The following is a 17,359-nucleotide window of genomic DNA, read 5'->3' on the forward strand; positions in this document are numbered from 1 at the left end:
GAAGAAGAAGAATGAGAACGAAGAGTAAGGAGAAGAAGGAAGAAGGCGAAGAGGAAGCAGAGAAGGAAGAAAAGAAGAAGAAGAATAAGAGAAGAAGGAAGAAGAAGAAGAATCAAGAAGGAAGAAGAAATAAGGAGCAAATAAAGACGAAAGAATAAGAAACGATAAAAGAATGAGAAGAGAAGAATAAGATAAAATGAGAAGACATAACGGAGAATAATGAAGAAGAAGAGGAAGAAGTCATATAGGAATTAAGGAGAAGGAGATAAGAAGAATAAGGACGAAGAATAAGAAGAATACGAGGAGAAGATGAGAAGAACAGAATAAGGAGAACGAAACTAGAAGAATAAAGGAAGATAAGGAAGAATAAGGAGAATAAGAATGAAGAAGAAGAATAAGGAGAAGAAAGCAGAATAAGGAGACGGAAAATCAAGCGAAGAAGGAAGAAGAAGAGGAAAGAAGTGAAAGAAGAAGAATAAGGAGAGACAGAAGAAGAATAGGGAGAAGTAAGAAGAAGAATAAGGAGAAGAAGAGTAAGAAGGAAGACGACGGAATTCAAGAAGAAAAGAAGATCGAGAAGAAGAGTAAGGAGAAGAAGAAGAATAAGGGAGACGAAGTAGAAAGTAAGAAGAATAAGAAGAAGAATAAGAAGTCAGCAAATAAGAAGAAGAAGAATGACGAAGAATAAGGAGCGAAAAAGAAGAAGAATAAGAAGCAGAAGGAATAAGAAGAAGAAGAAAAGAAGAAGAAAGAAGGAGAAGAAGAAAAATGAAGAAGAAGAATAAGGAGGAAGAAGAATGAATAATGAGAATAAGAAGAATAAGGCAATAAGGGAAGAAGCAAGGAATAGAAGGAGAAGAATAGCGAATACGAATAAGGACTAGAAGAAGAATCAAGAAGAATAAGAAGGAGAAGAATAAGAAGGGAAGAAGAATAAGAAGGAGAGAAGAAGAAGAGACAAGAAGAGGAGAAGAAGAATAAGAAGACATAAGGAGACGACAGAAGAGCAGCGAAGAATCTGAGCAGATCAGAAACGGAGAAGCAGAATACGTAAGAATGAGAGAAGAAGAGTAAGAAGAATAATAAGAAGATGAAGAAGGAGAAGAAGAGCGAAGAAAGAAGAAGAATAAGATAGAAGAATGGAAGATATAAGGGATGAAAAGGAGAATGACCGAAGAAGTAATAGAGAAGAGATAACTGATGAAAGCAAGAAGACAAAAGAAGAAGAGCAATAGAAGAATAAGACTAAGAGAATAATAAAGGAGAAGGGGAAGAATAGACTGAGAAGAATAGAAGATGCGGAGCAGTAGAATAAGAAGAATAAGGAGAATGACTAAGAAGAAGAAGATAGAAGGTAAGAAGAAGACGAAGAAGACGACAGAAGAGAGTAAGGAGGAAGAAGAATAAAGGATAAAGACGAGGAATTAAGAAGGATGCAAGAAGAAGAAGAAGAACATAAGGAAGAAGAAGAATGAGAAGAAAATAAGAGAAGCAAGAATAAGAAAAAGAAGAAGAATGAGAAAGAGTAAGGAGAAGACAGAAGAATCAGGAGAAGAAGAATTAATAACGGATGCAAGAAGAATAAGAGTAAGAGAAGAATAAGAGAATAAACGAATAAGAAGATATGATAAGAAGAAGAAAAGGAGAAGAAGAAGAAGAGGAATAAGAAGCAGAAGACAGAAGAATAAGGAGGAAAGAAGAAAGTAAGAAGAAGAATAAGAAGAAGAATCAAGAATACAAGAAGAAAGAAGACACAGGAAGAAGAAGAATTAAGAGTAGAAGTAGATAAGAAGAAGTAAGAAGAATAATAATAAGAAGACTTAAGGAGTCAGTAAGAGAATAAAGCAGAATAGGGAAGAATTTGATAAGAATAAGTAAAAGAATAAGGGAAAAGCACTAAGGCAGAACGGGAAGAGGATTAGAAGAATTAAGGAGAAGAATAGGTGGAGAAGACGAATTAGAAGAAGAAGAAATAAGTAAGAAGAAATACGAAGATAAACGATGCTAGGAGAAGAAGATGAAGATAACGGAACTAGAATAAGGGATAAGAGAATAAGAAGAGAAGAAGAAGAAGAAAAGAAGAGAATAGAAGGGGCGAGAAGAGGTAGAAGATACGTAATCCAAGAAGAAGAATAAGGAGGACTCTACCTCTCTCCTCCTTCTCCTCCACTTTCTCCACCTCTTTCTCCTCCACCTCCTCCTTCTCCACTTCCTCATCCTTCACCACCTCCTCCTTTCCTCCTCCTCCCTCATCCTTCACCTCCTCCTCCTCCTTTTCTCCCCCTTCTCCCCCTCTTCATTCTCCCACTCTCCTCCATCCATCTCCTCTCCCCTTCTAATCCCCTCCTCCCCCTCCTCCTTTCCTTCTCCTCTCCTCTCCTTTTCCTCCTCCTCCTCCACCTCACATCCACCATCATCACACTGCCACCACTATCATCAACAATATAATTGTTTCTGTCACACTTACCATTGTCCCTTATTCCTACCGCAGTTTTTTCATCTTAACATATCTATTATCATATATATTATAACATTGTCCTACTATCCAACACTATTGATTTCTCTTACATATACATACATCATCAATTTTACCATCTACTATTCATTTAGTGTAAACTTTTATTCTTTCAGTTATATGTAATATGTTGAAATCGATTATGTGACAGTTAAAGTAGTTTTAATCCAATAGGCAGTAATAGCTGATCAGATTTTGTAAATACATGAAGCATTAGGCTGTGATCACTTTAAAAAAAAAAACAACGATTTGTTACACATTTGAACATAGCGAATAACACTTCCACAATCACTAAAAGTGTGTTGGTGTGTAACTCTCCTTTTTATTTGGCAGTGCAATAACGTTTTCCGATAATTAGCAAACAGCTATTTGAAAATATTGTAGGGTTCGGAATGATATCTATATATTCATAACTATACGATTCTTCCAAAGACGAACGAGTTGGAATATTCTTAATATTTATAAATGCATTCAAATGTATATTTTTTATTTTGGAAATCTAATAAAAAAGTGGTAAGATAAAACAAGAAAAACAGGTACAGTTCTAATGCATAGGGATTCTTTTCATAACGTTGTTGTGATACAGTTTATTTCACGCATATTCTTTTTTGATAAGATATTAAAAATTAAGACATCTAGAAACACTTAAATGAAGATATTGCGATAGAGGATGTATACAAATGTATCTCACCGATTTTAAGCAATTATTCTCACAGTAGCATTGACGTATCATTGCTTTGGAAATTCGAGATGATGTAACAGTATGCCTTAATGGTATTACTTTTAAGGAAAATGAAAGGATTTTAAAGATATAAAAGCCCAAGGTATGGATAATGAAGACAAAAACCAGCATTATCCGTCCGCTTGAAGACATTTGAAAGGTATTTCCTGTACTTCAGTGGGCGTTTAAATGCACATAACACCCATCATAATGTATGTCTATGTTTACATGATTACGGTTTTCTTTTTTCCTTTTACACTTGATTTGTATGAAATGGGTTTGCTACCAACGAAGATGGAATTAAGGTGTAAAATATAGAAACCATAAAGTTCTAGTTATAATACTGATAAGACATAGGGGTAATAAATCCTCTCCGAAGCGAAATATTTCCACATAAACATGTCACAATGTATTTAGTATAGATTTATAATCTTAACATCAAATACAGTTTGGACTGTGATTGACGGCAACAATAGAAAATGGCGACATTCTTTCAACTCAGAAATGATGACGAGTAGTGATCAATAGATAGAGCACATTCAAACTTGTCTATAATGATCATATACCTAGTATAAGAGTTTGACTGGCCAGATCAATAGATAGAGCACATTCGAACTTGTCTATAATGATCATATACCTAGTATAAGAGTTTGACTGGCCAGCACAAGGCTAGTCAAAAGTTCAACGAGAACCTCATCTATGCCCTGTCAACAGACCCTTGTTTACCCATTTAATGATGTTTCTTCAATACTTAGTGGAATAATGAAACTTAAGCTTTCCATCTTTTCCATGCATCATCACACGTATGTCATTATGTGTCAAAATTCGAAAAAGCACGCTGCAGTTACGCCATATATTTTGATGACATAAGTTTTTGATACAGGCCTGTGAGAACAATTTCAAGGATTGTCAGAAAACAATATGAAATCGCCATCTTTGATTCACAAACGAACAACTAGGTCCAACCAGTCAAGCCGCATAACGGCCTAGAACAATTACGGATATCCCTTCCAGGATCAGAGAAAAATTAAGGTAAGATACAAGAGAATTGGAAAAATTCATTACAGATATATTTCATCATCACTTGAATATTTAAAATCAGGAGTTCCGCAAGGATCGATACTTAGTCTTTAATTATTTAAAATTTATGTTAATGATACGCAGCTTTATGTGAAGAGGACAGTTCTCAGCATTTTGTATGATGTTGGAGCAAAAGTATTTAGGTCGCATCATCCTTGCTTGCATTACTGACAAGTCATTATTAGAGACACAAAATGTTCACATGGTAAGAGCTAAGGAAGCATTCACCCTCTCACAAGCGATCTTAACTATAGGAATTCTTAAGCCATGAAACACTCGAATTTGACAACTTACACATCATACACCTCGGGTTGAGATTACTTCTCCTGTCTCACTCCAAAGGGGTGAAGGATTCTATTAATTATGTCCTTAGCAAAGACGGGATATCCTGGTGGATATGCGAGAACAATATCTTTAAAGTGATTCAAGTCATATTGTGGTGAATTTGGCTATATAGGGTTAACTTTAAGCATTCATATTATTGAAATAACAATTAAATTCAAATTTGGAAGGCGGGACCAAAACAAATGTGCATAGAACTTGTATAAATAGTTCCTCGAAATGATTCATGTGCAGAAGATATAGCTTCCGGTACGATTATGAATTTCAAAAGTATAAATGTTTCTTAAAGATTATCCCTAGGTAATCAATTATATAAATTAGGAAATCGAGAAATATTTTAATTTGAATATATAAAACCTTTAGAATTGTGTGATTTTTCATTGCAAAATGGGCCTTATTGCAAAATGACTACAATTTTGAGAGTTTGAGCTGAAGAACCACGTTTTTTTCTATCTTGTGTTATATGCTAACCTGGTCTAATTCAGCAATCATGATTGTATATTACAAAGCTTTTATACTGAAGTATATGGGAATTCATTTAGTTGTTTGGTTTTTATTAGACGCCGAGGTTAGATTAATAAGATTTTGCATATAACGATACAAATTCAACATACTTTTAAATGAAAAGTTTACAGTTGAGGTAGCTCCTTTAATTTGTTACATAATAATAGGTATGACGTCATAATGGATATCCTTCTCAAGGCATCCAATGGAAAAACTACAAATTACACCAAACGAAACGCTAAATGTCACGAGGACTACGTGCGCTAAATGTCATCGAATTTCACATTGATAATGACTTTAATGAGTAATGGAAAATGCATCCAAATTTGTATTAATCCATTGATGTGAACTAAGAATTACGTATCGCTGTTTAAAGCATCAGAGACGTCATATATAAGTAAGTTTACCCGAGCATCTTGTGTAGACAAGTAACGCTGATAACAGTTTAGATAACTAACGCAATCTGTGTCCATGTTCACAAGCTATCACTAGCCTACAAGTCCACCCCAGAAGACTCATTTAGGATCTTCTAAATCAAAAACTAGACCAGCTCATTTTAAAATTTCATGGGTGGATAGGTAACCATTATGATTTACGCCATGAGTTTCGTAGTGTTACCGATATATATGTGTGTATCAATAGCATTCGGTATCAACACGGAAAGATTTTATGAACATTGTAAGACTATGTATTATTCTTGTGACAGTGGCTCGGCTAATATCTACTGTAATTGTGATACGATGTGTGATTACTACGATGACTGCTGCTATGATGTTACTGATGAAGTGACAGGACAGGAAATCTCGGACGATAAGTATGCAATGCTTAGCAAAACCACATGCGAGTATATAGACTTTCCAGGTGCTAAAGTCAACCTTGGAGCATTCATGGTATCCGAGTGTGTGTCAATGTGGAAAGGTGAGGAGATAAATCACAAATGTGGAGCCATATTAAGCGATGATATATTCAACAGCCTTCCCGTATTCGATGTCAACACTAATACAACATTCAAAAATAAACATTGTGCACTATGTAACAATGTCAGCGACGTTGTTCCATGGAACTTGATTTTCTACTGCTCTCCTCGCTATTACAGTTTAGATGTCAGAGATTTTTCTCTCAGCATGGCGATTACTGACAAAATCAAGTCTCCGCATTGTAGTTACAGCTTTGTCCCTCCCGATGGGTACAGTGTACGTTATTGTCTACCACAGGTTCAATATCAAATTAAGTCGTCTCCGACACAAACCATAAATAGCTCATGTGAAAGCCGATCAATGGCGCCAATCTCTGTGTACAGAAAATCTGAAACCAGTAGATTATATTTCTACAGAAATTTTCAATGCTTTCAAGCGGAAGAAGTTTATTTAGAAGAAATCATATCTTGGAGCTGCGTTATATTTTTTCTTCAAGTATTTCCTGTCAGAAATAACGTTGGTTATGCTGGTACTTTAAGCAGTCTCATAGATGTTTCATCTTTGTTTATCCAGAAAATTAATACACCAAAGTGTAGTGAAACTGAAATCTCCCTGAATGAAGAGGTGAGTGACTTTGTTTTATACATATATGGTTCTTGGTGTAAGATAGAAACATATATATCAAAGAGTGAATCAATACGTAAATCAAAACGTGTTTCCGAAAAACGTGTTTCCGACGTGAAATTATGCTACTGTAAATATGGAAACAATTTGTGTACAAAGCCGATACACCGCTAATGATGATAAGATCTATTATCAAAAATAGCAGCAGTATTTGTCCTAAGTAACAATAGTTACTTATATAATTACTAAACACCATCAATATCATTGAAAAGATTCTTAATCTGTTTCAAAATAAAAGTATATAAAATAATCAATTACATCCAGAAAATTCCAATAACACTATGTCTTATACGAAATGAAATACTGACTGTATTTATTTTTGTGTTAATTTGTCATATATGTACACAATTTAATATATATTATCTTTCAAATGGTAATCATTGTTTATGCGCTGTCAGCTGTGGTTCATCTTTAATGAAAATGCTTAGCACATTGATAAGGCTTTGCGATTTAGATACATTTATTTCAAGTACTTTAGTTCTATACATATAAAAGAGTATTCTTTTATGGCAATCTAAACATGCCCACTGTTCAATTTTGTTAAAATTTGGCATATCAATGTAGCTTCTGATTGCCACTCAAAAATAACACTTTGTCTACTTTTTTTTATTTTAAAAAAGCCAAAATGGTCTGAAAACTTAGTGTTCATTTTCATTAAAACTACATGCAAAAACTGCCAAAAATTTTCAGTACATCTTATACTTAATACTTTAGGCATTTGTTTAAGTTTTTTTTATAACGAAATAGATTTGTTTGAAATAATCAGTTTTCTTAAAAAAATGCTTTTTGTATTCTTATTTTGCCTTGTTAAAAGGTATGTACACAACTAATTGTATCCTTTGAAGACCCTTTCAGCATTTTTGTTTCTTTTTATGTATTACTTAAAGATGCTCCACCGCTGACAAATGGTATTTTTTTCACTATCAAAAACAGGAGCAGACGGTTTAGTATTTTTCTTCAGTTACAAAAGTTACTTACTTTACACCATTACCATCGTTGAAAAGTTTGAGCTTCTAATTTTACTTCAAGTTAAAAATATGAAAAGTAATTAATTGCATCTCGAAAAAAATCCGTGACACTACATCCTTTATGGAATGATGTACTGATTGCGCATGCACCAAAGGGGAATAAATTATTTTTTTGTGTTAATTAGACATTTATACACGATTAAACACCAATTATTGTTCAAATGATGAATATCAGTTATGCTCTGTCGGCGGTGGAGCATCTTTAATATCGAAATGATAATACTGTTAATGATATCAGCTTTGGAGCATTTTTAAAATCGTGTATAACTAGGATGTCCAGTGTCCCTAATACTGGAATATGCAGATCCCATCGATTTATATATAGAAAATACGTGGTCTGTATCTTACAATATAAGGTTGATTTTAAACTTTGTTAAGCCTAGATCTCATCTTTCCGTGTTAATTACCAAAATAAAACATTGTATTATGAGATACTAACCGTATATAATGTTTATCCTGCAACATTGACTTATAAATGACATTCAAAATGAAAGCAAATTCAGGGTTATTCACTTGATTTGGTTTGATGAGAGACGCTACTTTGTTGCGCTGGAAAAAAACTTTTCAATAGAAAAGAATTAGAGTGTACTCCATTTTACTACTGTGGGAAATATAAAAGCGACTTCGTAAAATATTACATAGACAGTTATGTAAGATTCTCAATTTATAATATGACCGGGTGGGGTGTGTTGCTTGGTGTCTTCGGCAGCATGCTTCAGTGATATTGCACTATAAAAAAGGCAACAGTTCCATTCTACAAGAAGACACCACACGAACATACCGCAGTCTCCCAAAATACGCACCCGCATTTCATACACGCTACACATCGCATTCATGGGAGGCCGTCCTTACATCACCCTGGCTGTTATTAGGGCGTTAAACAATGCTATTGCAATGCATGTCTTTGTCATGGGTTAATAAAAGAACTATACTCTAAAGCGGGGTTTTTGATATCGTAAAAATGACGACGTCATTCCGGTGAATATGACATCACGTTTTGGCGGGATTGAATGCTATAATCACTGAAGGTTAAAGTTTGGGGTAAAATAAGAAAAAAACACCCAATGTCGAATAAATGCACACGAATCACATTGATGGATAAAGGATTCCGTATTGACGGATAAAACACAAGTTAATCCGGAAGTATTTATTGATCAGTACGTGCGGCAGTTTTTGCAAGATAAATATGGATAAAAGGTATGACGTCACCGTTATGTTTTACAACAAAACAAATAATATATGTTTAGATCAATTAAAGATGCTCCACCGCCAATAGAGCATAAACGACACTCATCATTTGAACAATAATTGATTATCGTGTACATAGATGTCTTATTATCACAAAAAATAATATAAAATTATTTATTTTGCTTTTGGTGCATGCACAATCAGTACTTGATTCCATATAGGACATAGTGCCACGGATTTTTATCTGGATGCAATTAATTATTTTTTAACGTTGTTTTTTTTTTATCTTGAAGTAAATTTTGAAGCTCAAACTTTTTAATGCTGGTAATGGTATAAAGAAGTTATCTTTAAATTTGCAACTGATAAAACTACTAAATCGTCTGTTCCTGTTTTTGAAAGAGAAAAATACCATTTATCAGCGAAGGAGCATATCTTTATTTTTTCCAGTCCATTCTTTCCAAAAAAGTATGTTCACAATTTTTTTTTTCTGTTTTCTAGTTTGACTGTCATCCCCTTTTCTGTCCACACAATACAAAGCCGTATTATGGGGATTGTTTGGAGATTAACAAGAATACGATATTAATCCTGGATATGTTATTTGAACTGAACATAACGACAAACAATAAGATTCTTTTCAACTTTGCGGAATTCATTGGCGATATCTTTAAAATGATTGATAGTGACAGACGTAATACTATAACGATCTACACCCCTCCGAGCGATGTGCTTATGGGGGTCGATGAAGTATCAGGAAACCACTGCTCAATAATAGTAATTAGACTCCCTTTCCAATCTACGAAACAAATTAATAACACAGTGTTAGAAACTTATAGACATTTAATTTCTGAATTGTGTGCAAACTTTTCACAAAGTATTAAAACTGTCGGTGTGATTCTTCCCGTAATTCACGTGGAAAATATGTCATGTAAGACTAATGAAACAGTCGTAAATCCAAGATATCTCATCGACATGGATTCATCAGAAACTGATCTACCCTGTCCTGCAGTAAAGTTAAATACAAATAGCAACTATTCTATACTCAACAATGGGTCTAGTGAGAAAAATCTACACATCAGTGGGGTTCCCATCAAGGAAAAAGATACAGTACAACACGAAGGACATCTTTATATTTGTGTGGAAACTTTTCTATCAAATTACCAAGAGAAGACGATCAACTCAGTGTCTTACTATAGAGTGATCCTCAATACGACTTGTGTCTTTATGTCTATCGTATGTTTGATATGTTGTCTCATTCAGTATTGCGTCATTCCTTTTATGAGGAATGAGAAATCAATCCTGATGATTGTACTTATATGTTTCATTTTACTAGCCCAAATCTGTCTTTTGATCACTTATCAAATTTCTTTTGCAAATACATTTTGTGAATGGTTTGGCATGGTTCATCATTTTGCGTGGCTAGGTTCTTTTATTTTCATGTTCCTTTGTTCGTTTCGCTTAAATTACGACCTTCGAAAATCATATGTGACCGGTAGCGTGCAAAATATGTCGACAAGTATAAAATTCTGTTTCACTGGTTTCATGTCAACAATGTTCATCGTAGTTGGTACCAAATTGTTGAATGTTTACGCTTACCCAAGTGAACAATGGTATGGTGGAAGTGTTTGTTTTATTTCAAACACAATGGCTTTACTTGTTGCTTTTGTGATCCCTGTATCTGTGATATTGTGTAGTAACCTCGTCATATTTGGTTTACTCATACGACATATTTCGTTGACGTCGATGGAGAAAGCTAACAGAATTAAAACATCTAACATTGTTATATACGCTAAAATAGCTACAACTATGGGGTTCAGCTGGATTCTAGGGATCATCGCTGTGATGACGAAGTTTGAAATACTTTTGGTCATTTTTGAAATGACGGCCAGTCTTCAAGGATTTTTTCTTATGATGAATATTTTCTGTAACGATCGGGTAAAGAGATTTTATAGAGGTGTTTTTATAAAGAGCCCAGAACATACAGGTAGATCATCAGCAGTGACCCAGGTAAGTCATATATCGTAAGGTGTAAAAACTACAAATACATCACAATTTCCAGTACCTGTTTTTAATTTGTGACGGTCAATTACGACTGTAAATTATCTGCAGCATACCTGATATAAATGAACAAACCATATTTACATGGCAGTATAATGTTAACGAGATTGTAACGGCTAAACCGTGTTTAATAAACGGTCATTTTTGTAAGAAATGAGTTCCACTCAGACCCAAAATCATCCAAGTTTATCTAGACAATGTTCTCCGTCCCGTGTTCTGTTAATTATCCTTCCTGTCGCCGATTTTTTACCGTCGCGGATTTATGGTACTGTAAATCTCCCAGGATTGCAGAAAAAGTAGTCATGACGTGCTGACGCCCGTTATTCTTTTTTTCCCTGCAATCCTGGGAGAATAATATGACCATAAATCCCCAAGAAGACAATTTAAGCAATCTAATGAATAGCCATTTTGCTGTTTAAGGCTAATAACAGTTATGGCCATATTTAGCCAAACAAGGCTAAAGAACACACAATCAAATATCATTCAAGGACTATCATAAAAATGGGCTCAGCTTAAACTTCTGATACTTTGAAGTTTGTTGCTTCCTTTTGGTTTGATTTTATTGCATATTAAAATGCTGAAATTATTATTATTAAACAGATCAACAGTACATGCAGCTGTTTTAAAAATGTATAAATATCCATGATGACGACCTTGATTTAAATGAAGGAAACATTTGTTCCTATGACAACTAGGCGCCATCTTGTATATATAACTTTTATTGTCTTATTTAAAAAGACGATTTTCAAGTTGAAAAGAATTGTTTTTTTATTGGTTTTTTTTTCTGATCAATTTTATTATATTAATACCAATGTTTTGTCAATAATAGCTTATATAGGTATTTTGTAACAGATGAGAATAAAATATGAATACGGACTATTACATATATTAGTTTCCATGTGATTCGTATTCATTGTAATAGGGACAAATGAGTTTGGAGAATGGCCCAAAGGCCCTAGATTGAAGAGATGACAAATAATGACCATGATCCCTATTTTGCATGATAAATAGGCTAGATATCGCGTGATGAGTACATAGTAAGGAGCGTCATCAAATTCACGACAAAATGATTTATGACATAAAACCCAACCTGCAACAAGATTTGGACGAAAAGGCTCGTGCATGCACAGACACACATTCAAATAAGTTTTAATTAAGGTAGGTTTCGCCCAACCAAATAAATTTTTTTTTGTAAAATCCGATAAACGGAAGAAAAGATGAAAAAAACATATTGAAAATATCTCAATTTAATTTCTTTATGCGTTTGAGATTGAACAAATGTGTCTTGAATACAAAATTGAAGGAAATCCTTGATTTATTACGGTGTCCATCAGACAAAATAGTATGCAAATGAATTCGAAGCTGCGATGGATTGTGTTGTCGAAGTTTCGCGCATGCGCATTGTTACGCACTAAAAGAGCGAGCGTATGTAAGTAACATGAAGTGTTAGATGATATAATATGTATAAACAGTCCATCATACTTCGATTTGTTGTTGTTTTTTTAACTAAACATGCCGTGACAAACTGTAACTGCCATCTGACTTACTGCGGCCTCGTTTTGGAAAAAAATACGTCATGTTCTATGTATAGCATGACTTCGCTCTATTTTTAGAGGAGTATTTTCCTGGTCAAGTTAGGCAACTGGCCATCCATATTGTTTGCTGTATGCATTGAATTGATTATATCTATGTACAGGATAAATTTCAATTTCGTAGTCTTTATATCTCATTGGGCGAAACCTACCTTTAATGATGGTGTCGAACATTTGTCTGGTGTTTTTGATAATTGGGATGTCCGCTGCTAATCGCTTACCGAGGAAATACCGGAGAACAGCCATCTTTGGGAAAATGATTATCGTTTTATTTTAGTGGAGTAAGTCGTCTCCACTGGTGCAGCTGTTGAAATAACTGTATAGACGGGGAAACCAGTCTATGTGCTAACACTTACATGTATCACTCGGCTTCCAAGGAGCTATACTGCGATACATGTGGCCGAGATACCAGCATAGGGAATGGCTGGCGTCGAGGTAATGGTGCAATATTCAGCTGTGGTGGATGTAAAGGGCAAGCAACGGTGGAAAAAAAATGCAGATATTGGTGGAAGAAATCCCAGGATTTTGCTTGGCCTATTCTTTGTGCTTTCGGAAGCAATGTGAAGGAAGATAGAAGAAATGTGGTAACGGTATATGTGCTGCCGGAGAGACCAAGGATAACTGTCCGATAGATTGCTGTGATCTGAAAAAATGACCCTTGTTGTGGTGAACCCGGATGTTGTGCTTCTAACTCCTCCAGTGTTTCTAAGGGAACAGGAGTGGTTATATACAACCTTAAGCATGTGTTTGCTGTAGTGAAACTGGTTACTATTATTACCAGATGGTTGCGGAGACAAGCGCCATAATAATGGAGTGTGTATATTCAATATGCACGTGCAATTACTCAAAATTATCGACTAAGATGAAATCGAGTGTTTATATTCTAGATGCTTATACAACTACGTCATATCCAATATTGATTGAGATAAAGTTCCATAAAATCGCTTTTACTGCATGCAACATTTTGTTTAACGTTTTATTGATATTTTCATATAATTATTTCAATTTTGCATTGATGTGTTGATTTACCATTCTAACGATGCAATCAGTAAGTGAACTGGTAGATTGCAGTGATACTGTTTAAATGAAATGGCGTAAATATGATTGTGTATGTATTTACTGGTAATTGTAATTTTAGAGAGCTTTGTTTGATTTTTTCTGGAATTATCATACATGTATGTGTATATGTCATGTGGTTTACGGTCACTATCTATTAATCAATGAAATATAATCATCATGAATATTCGCTATTTATTTCATTTACATTTATTTGTAATTATCATTAGTTTACATTAATTGTACAACATTCATTGATTTGACAATTTGGTTTCAGTAATACCTTTGTCCTTGAAAACCAATTAAACAAAGCCACAGAGAACATTCCTTGGTTTATTAGTATCGGCGATGTCATGACTTAATACATTACTGTGAATCGTGAAAATAAATGGTCGCAAAAACAAAGCACACTCATTGGTAAAACTTTTTGTGGTTGGCTACTATTATCGCTAGATGTATCCAGAGACCCTAATGATGGAATGTTTATATTTGGGATGCACATACAATTACAGGATATTATTGACGGAGATGAATAATTAGACTGCATAGTATAACTGTATAAAAACATAAATTTACATGAAACGAGTACAATAAAGCACATTTAAAACAATCACGCTTACAACGTATTTATGGTTGTAACGCAGACTTTTCTTTCCCCGATGATGTGATTTTTCGTTTTCTTTTGTTTTTCTTTTCTTTTTTTTCTTTGCAATATTCATCTTTGTCACTTTTCCCATTTCTTTAAATTATTTCAATTATCTTTCACGAAAAAAAAAAAAAAAAAATGTCACATTTTCTTTTTTTGATTATTGATATGTACATAATAACATGTTGTAATCGTACTATACGAAGTATATAAACGGCTCTTAATTTTTAAAATATTTATAAGACGTAGGCAGATGACAATATAGTAAAGATGGGATGTCTGTCACCATAACACTACTGCCAGATACTTGAACCCTATCTGCAATATTTTAGCTCAAAAGACTTTTAGACAGAAAATGGTATCGTCTTCCGAAAGGTATAGTAGGCGCCGGGTAAGTTTATTCGTTATAATTTGATCCCCCGAACTTTCTGGCCTTCATTTCTTTGCAAAGTTTTGTTAGACACAAAATGCATATTAATTGGGCAAGGAAGAAATCCTAACCGTGTAAGTAAAATATATTGTCAATGCAAACAAACCATTATCAAGACAAAAATAATATAAACACGGCCACGTGATATAGAATTAACAACAGAAAGTACAAAAAGACAATGGAGACAATAATTAAGATAAAACTTAACACATAAACACTTAGGCCAGCGAAACCCCAAGGCGGAATCTAGTAAGGTTTGGTCAACGCCGACAGAACACTGACTTTAGTCGGTGAGACAAAGCCTACTAATAGGCGGAGTTATGTAGGCGATAAAACCAGTATCTAACTAACTAAAATTTTATCATTAGTTAACGCCGTAACAAGATGCAGACATACATATGTGATAATTCGCATTTCACGACCACGGCGCTAGTGTAGAGGATGTTTTATATTTGTTTCAAGTAGAATTTTAATCTATATTGCACGCCTCTTTGATTAAAGTATATACATGTACCATTTAATGTTCATTATGCATATTCTTTATTAGTTTTATCTCCAGAGGTTTACATTGCTTCTAACAATGGGATTATCAAATATAAGATGGATCTTAGTAAAAAGTACATACAATACAGAGATATGGTAGAGAGTATCGCCGTATACGTAGGGATACGTCGTGTCGTCATCACAATGATTTAAAGGAGGAAATTGTTATATTCAAAGAGGTCCAATGAGCTAAAATGTACTGTAATGATATGACATTGCTATATCTTATATTGAACAATAGTTAGAGTAAATCCTTTTGTTCTTTTTGTGTTATATTTCATGGAATGTACAGGATGTACCCATAACTGGTCTATAAGTGACCTGTAGCCGGTTTTTGGACCACTGCCCGATTTATTTGTGATCATTTTTTGGACAGTCACTTATAAACCAGTTTGATAAATCCTGAGTACAGCTCGAAATGTCAAGACATAAGTAGTTCCAGAAGAGTTTCAAAGCACTTTTATAAGAAAATAAATGTGTGTGTCTTGAACAACATATATCATTCATAGACAATATTGACAATATTCAGAATGTCAAGCTGAATGTATTAATTTCACTATTGAAAATAAACTTTTTAAAATGAATCCTGCACTGTTTTTTCAATGGTAATATTCTTTTAGGGCTGAATGTACACTGTCATTTTTCCTGCAGGAAAGCATGTACATGAGCATGTTGCATGCTGCATGTACATATATACAATATTGGGTGATCTTTGACCATTTGGATTACAACATTTTTTCCACATTCATTCTTACATTATGTAAGCTCCTAGCAGAAATAGAATAGCATGTTAGAATAGTTGGAGTATATTCCTGTAAATTAAATGGACATAATGCTCGTATTCATAAAATCTGTTGAGAGTAATCAGCTTTCTCATGTTGCTTACTTTACCAACACACAAATAAATATCCGGTGTCGAATTTCTTGTAACATCAATATATTTGAGTACCATTTTTTCCAACTTTTAAGGCATCGAAAATTCTAATGCATGGCACACTACATTGATATATCGTAGTTCAACATCAATTTGTTTTAATCCTATATTTTGGCTTGTTTCTTTCATGTAAAGCAAAGCTAATGTTTGTTTTACCCTATCAATAGCTCGAGCATTTTTTTTTCATTTAGTTTTATAAGGTATGCAAGAAAATACCTAATCATACATTATAAATCCTTTACAGTTTCTATATACAATGTATTACTAATCATATAATCACCAGTAAAGAGGTCGCCCTGGTAGAGCAAGGCTATATGCATCCTCGGAAGACATTTTAGAAATGAATGATATTCGTTATTTAAGGAATGATTTTTTTTTTTTTTGTTAATTGGTGTGTACTACATTTTTTGTACATATATTTTAAAGATGTCCACCGCCGACGGAGTGATATTCATTATTTTAACAATAATTGGTGTATTATCGTGTTTATATATGTCTAATTAACACAAAAATAATATAAAATAATTTATTTTGCCGTTGGTGCATGCGCAATCAGTACATCATTCCATATAGGATATAGTGCTGTGGAATTTTTTCGGATGCAATTAATTATTTTTCATATTTTTAACTTGAAGTAAAATTAGAAGCTCAAACTTTTCAATGTTGGTAATGTGTAAAGTAAGTAACTTTTGTAACTGAAGAAAAATACCAAATCGTCTGCTCCTGTTTTTGATAGTGAAAAAATACCATTGTCAGCGGTGGAGCTCTTTAAATGACGCGCGTCAGTAAACAACAAAAAATAAAAACATTCCTTTTATTTACATTTCGACCGACCATTTCATTTAAATTAAGTTTTTTCGGTGAAATAAACATTCGTTTTTTCAACGTTATATGATTGGTGGAACAGCTGAGTAATCGATGGAATCGCGAAACAGCTGGCTCCAATTTGGCGGGAAAATGTGTCAAAACCGAGAGTAAATAAAATATAGTTCCACAATAACTTTATCGTTTTTTAATCAATTTTTTTTTTCATATGTTTTTATTTTTTTTATTTTTTTTTAATATTAACACAATGCTTTCCATTGCATTCAAACTGATGTTGATATGGAACCTTTGTCATGGCA

At 33.8% G+C, this 17,359-nt stretch overlaps 1 protein-coding gene across 1 annotated transcript; it reads left to right on the top strand.

Moving 5' to 3' along the window:
- The first annotated feature begins 11 nt into the window (after positions 1-11).
- On the top strand, positions 12-688 carry LOC138312745 (nucleolar protein 58-like). Its single transcript, XM_069253512.1, has 2 exons — positions 12-136; positions 406-688. The coding sequence occupies exons 1-2, from the start codon at positions 12-14 to the stop codon at positions 686-688; spliced, it is 408 nt and encodes a 135-aa protein (XP_069109613.1).
- Positions 689-17,359: the final 16,671 nt, after the last annotated feature.

The sequence above is a fragment of the Argopecten irradians genome, unplaced genomic scaffold (genome assembly GCF_041381155.1).
Source record: "Argopecten irradians isolate NY unplaced genomic scaffold, Ai_NY scaffold_0453, whole genome shotgun sequence".
NCBI classification, from domain to species: domain Eukaryota; kingdom Metazoa; phylum Mollusca; class Bivalvia; order Pectinida; family Pectinidae; genus Argopecten; species Argopecten irradians.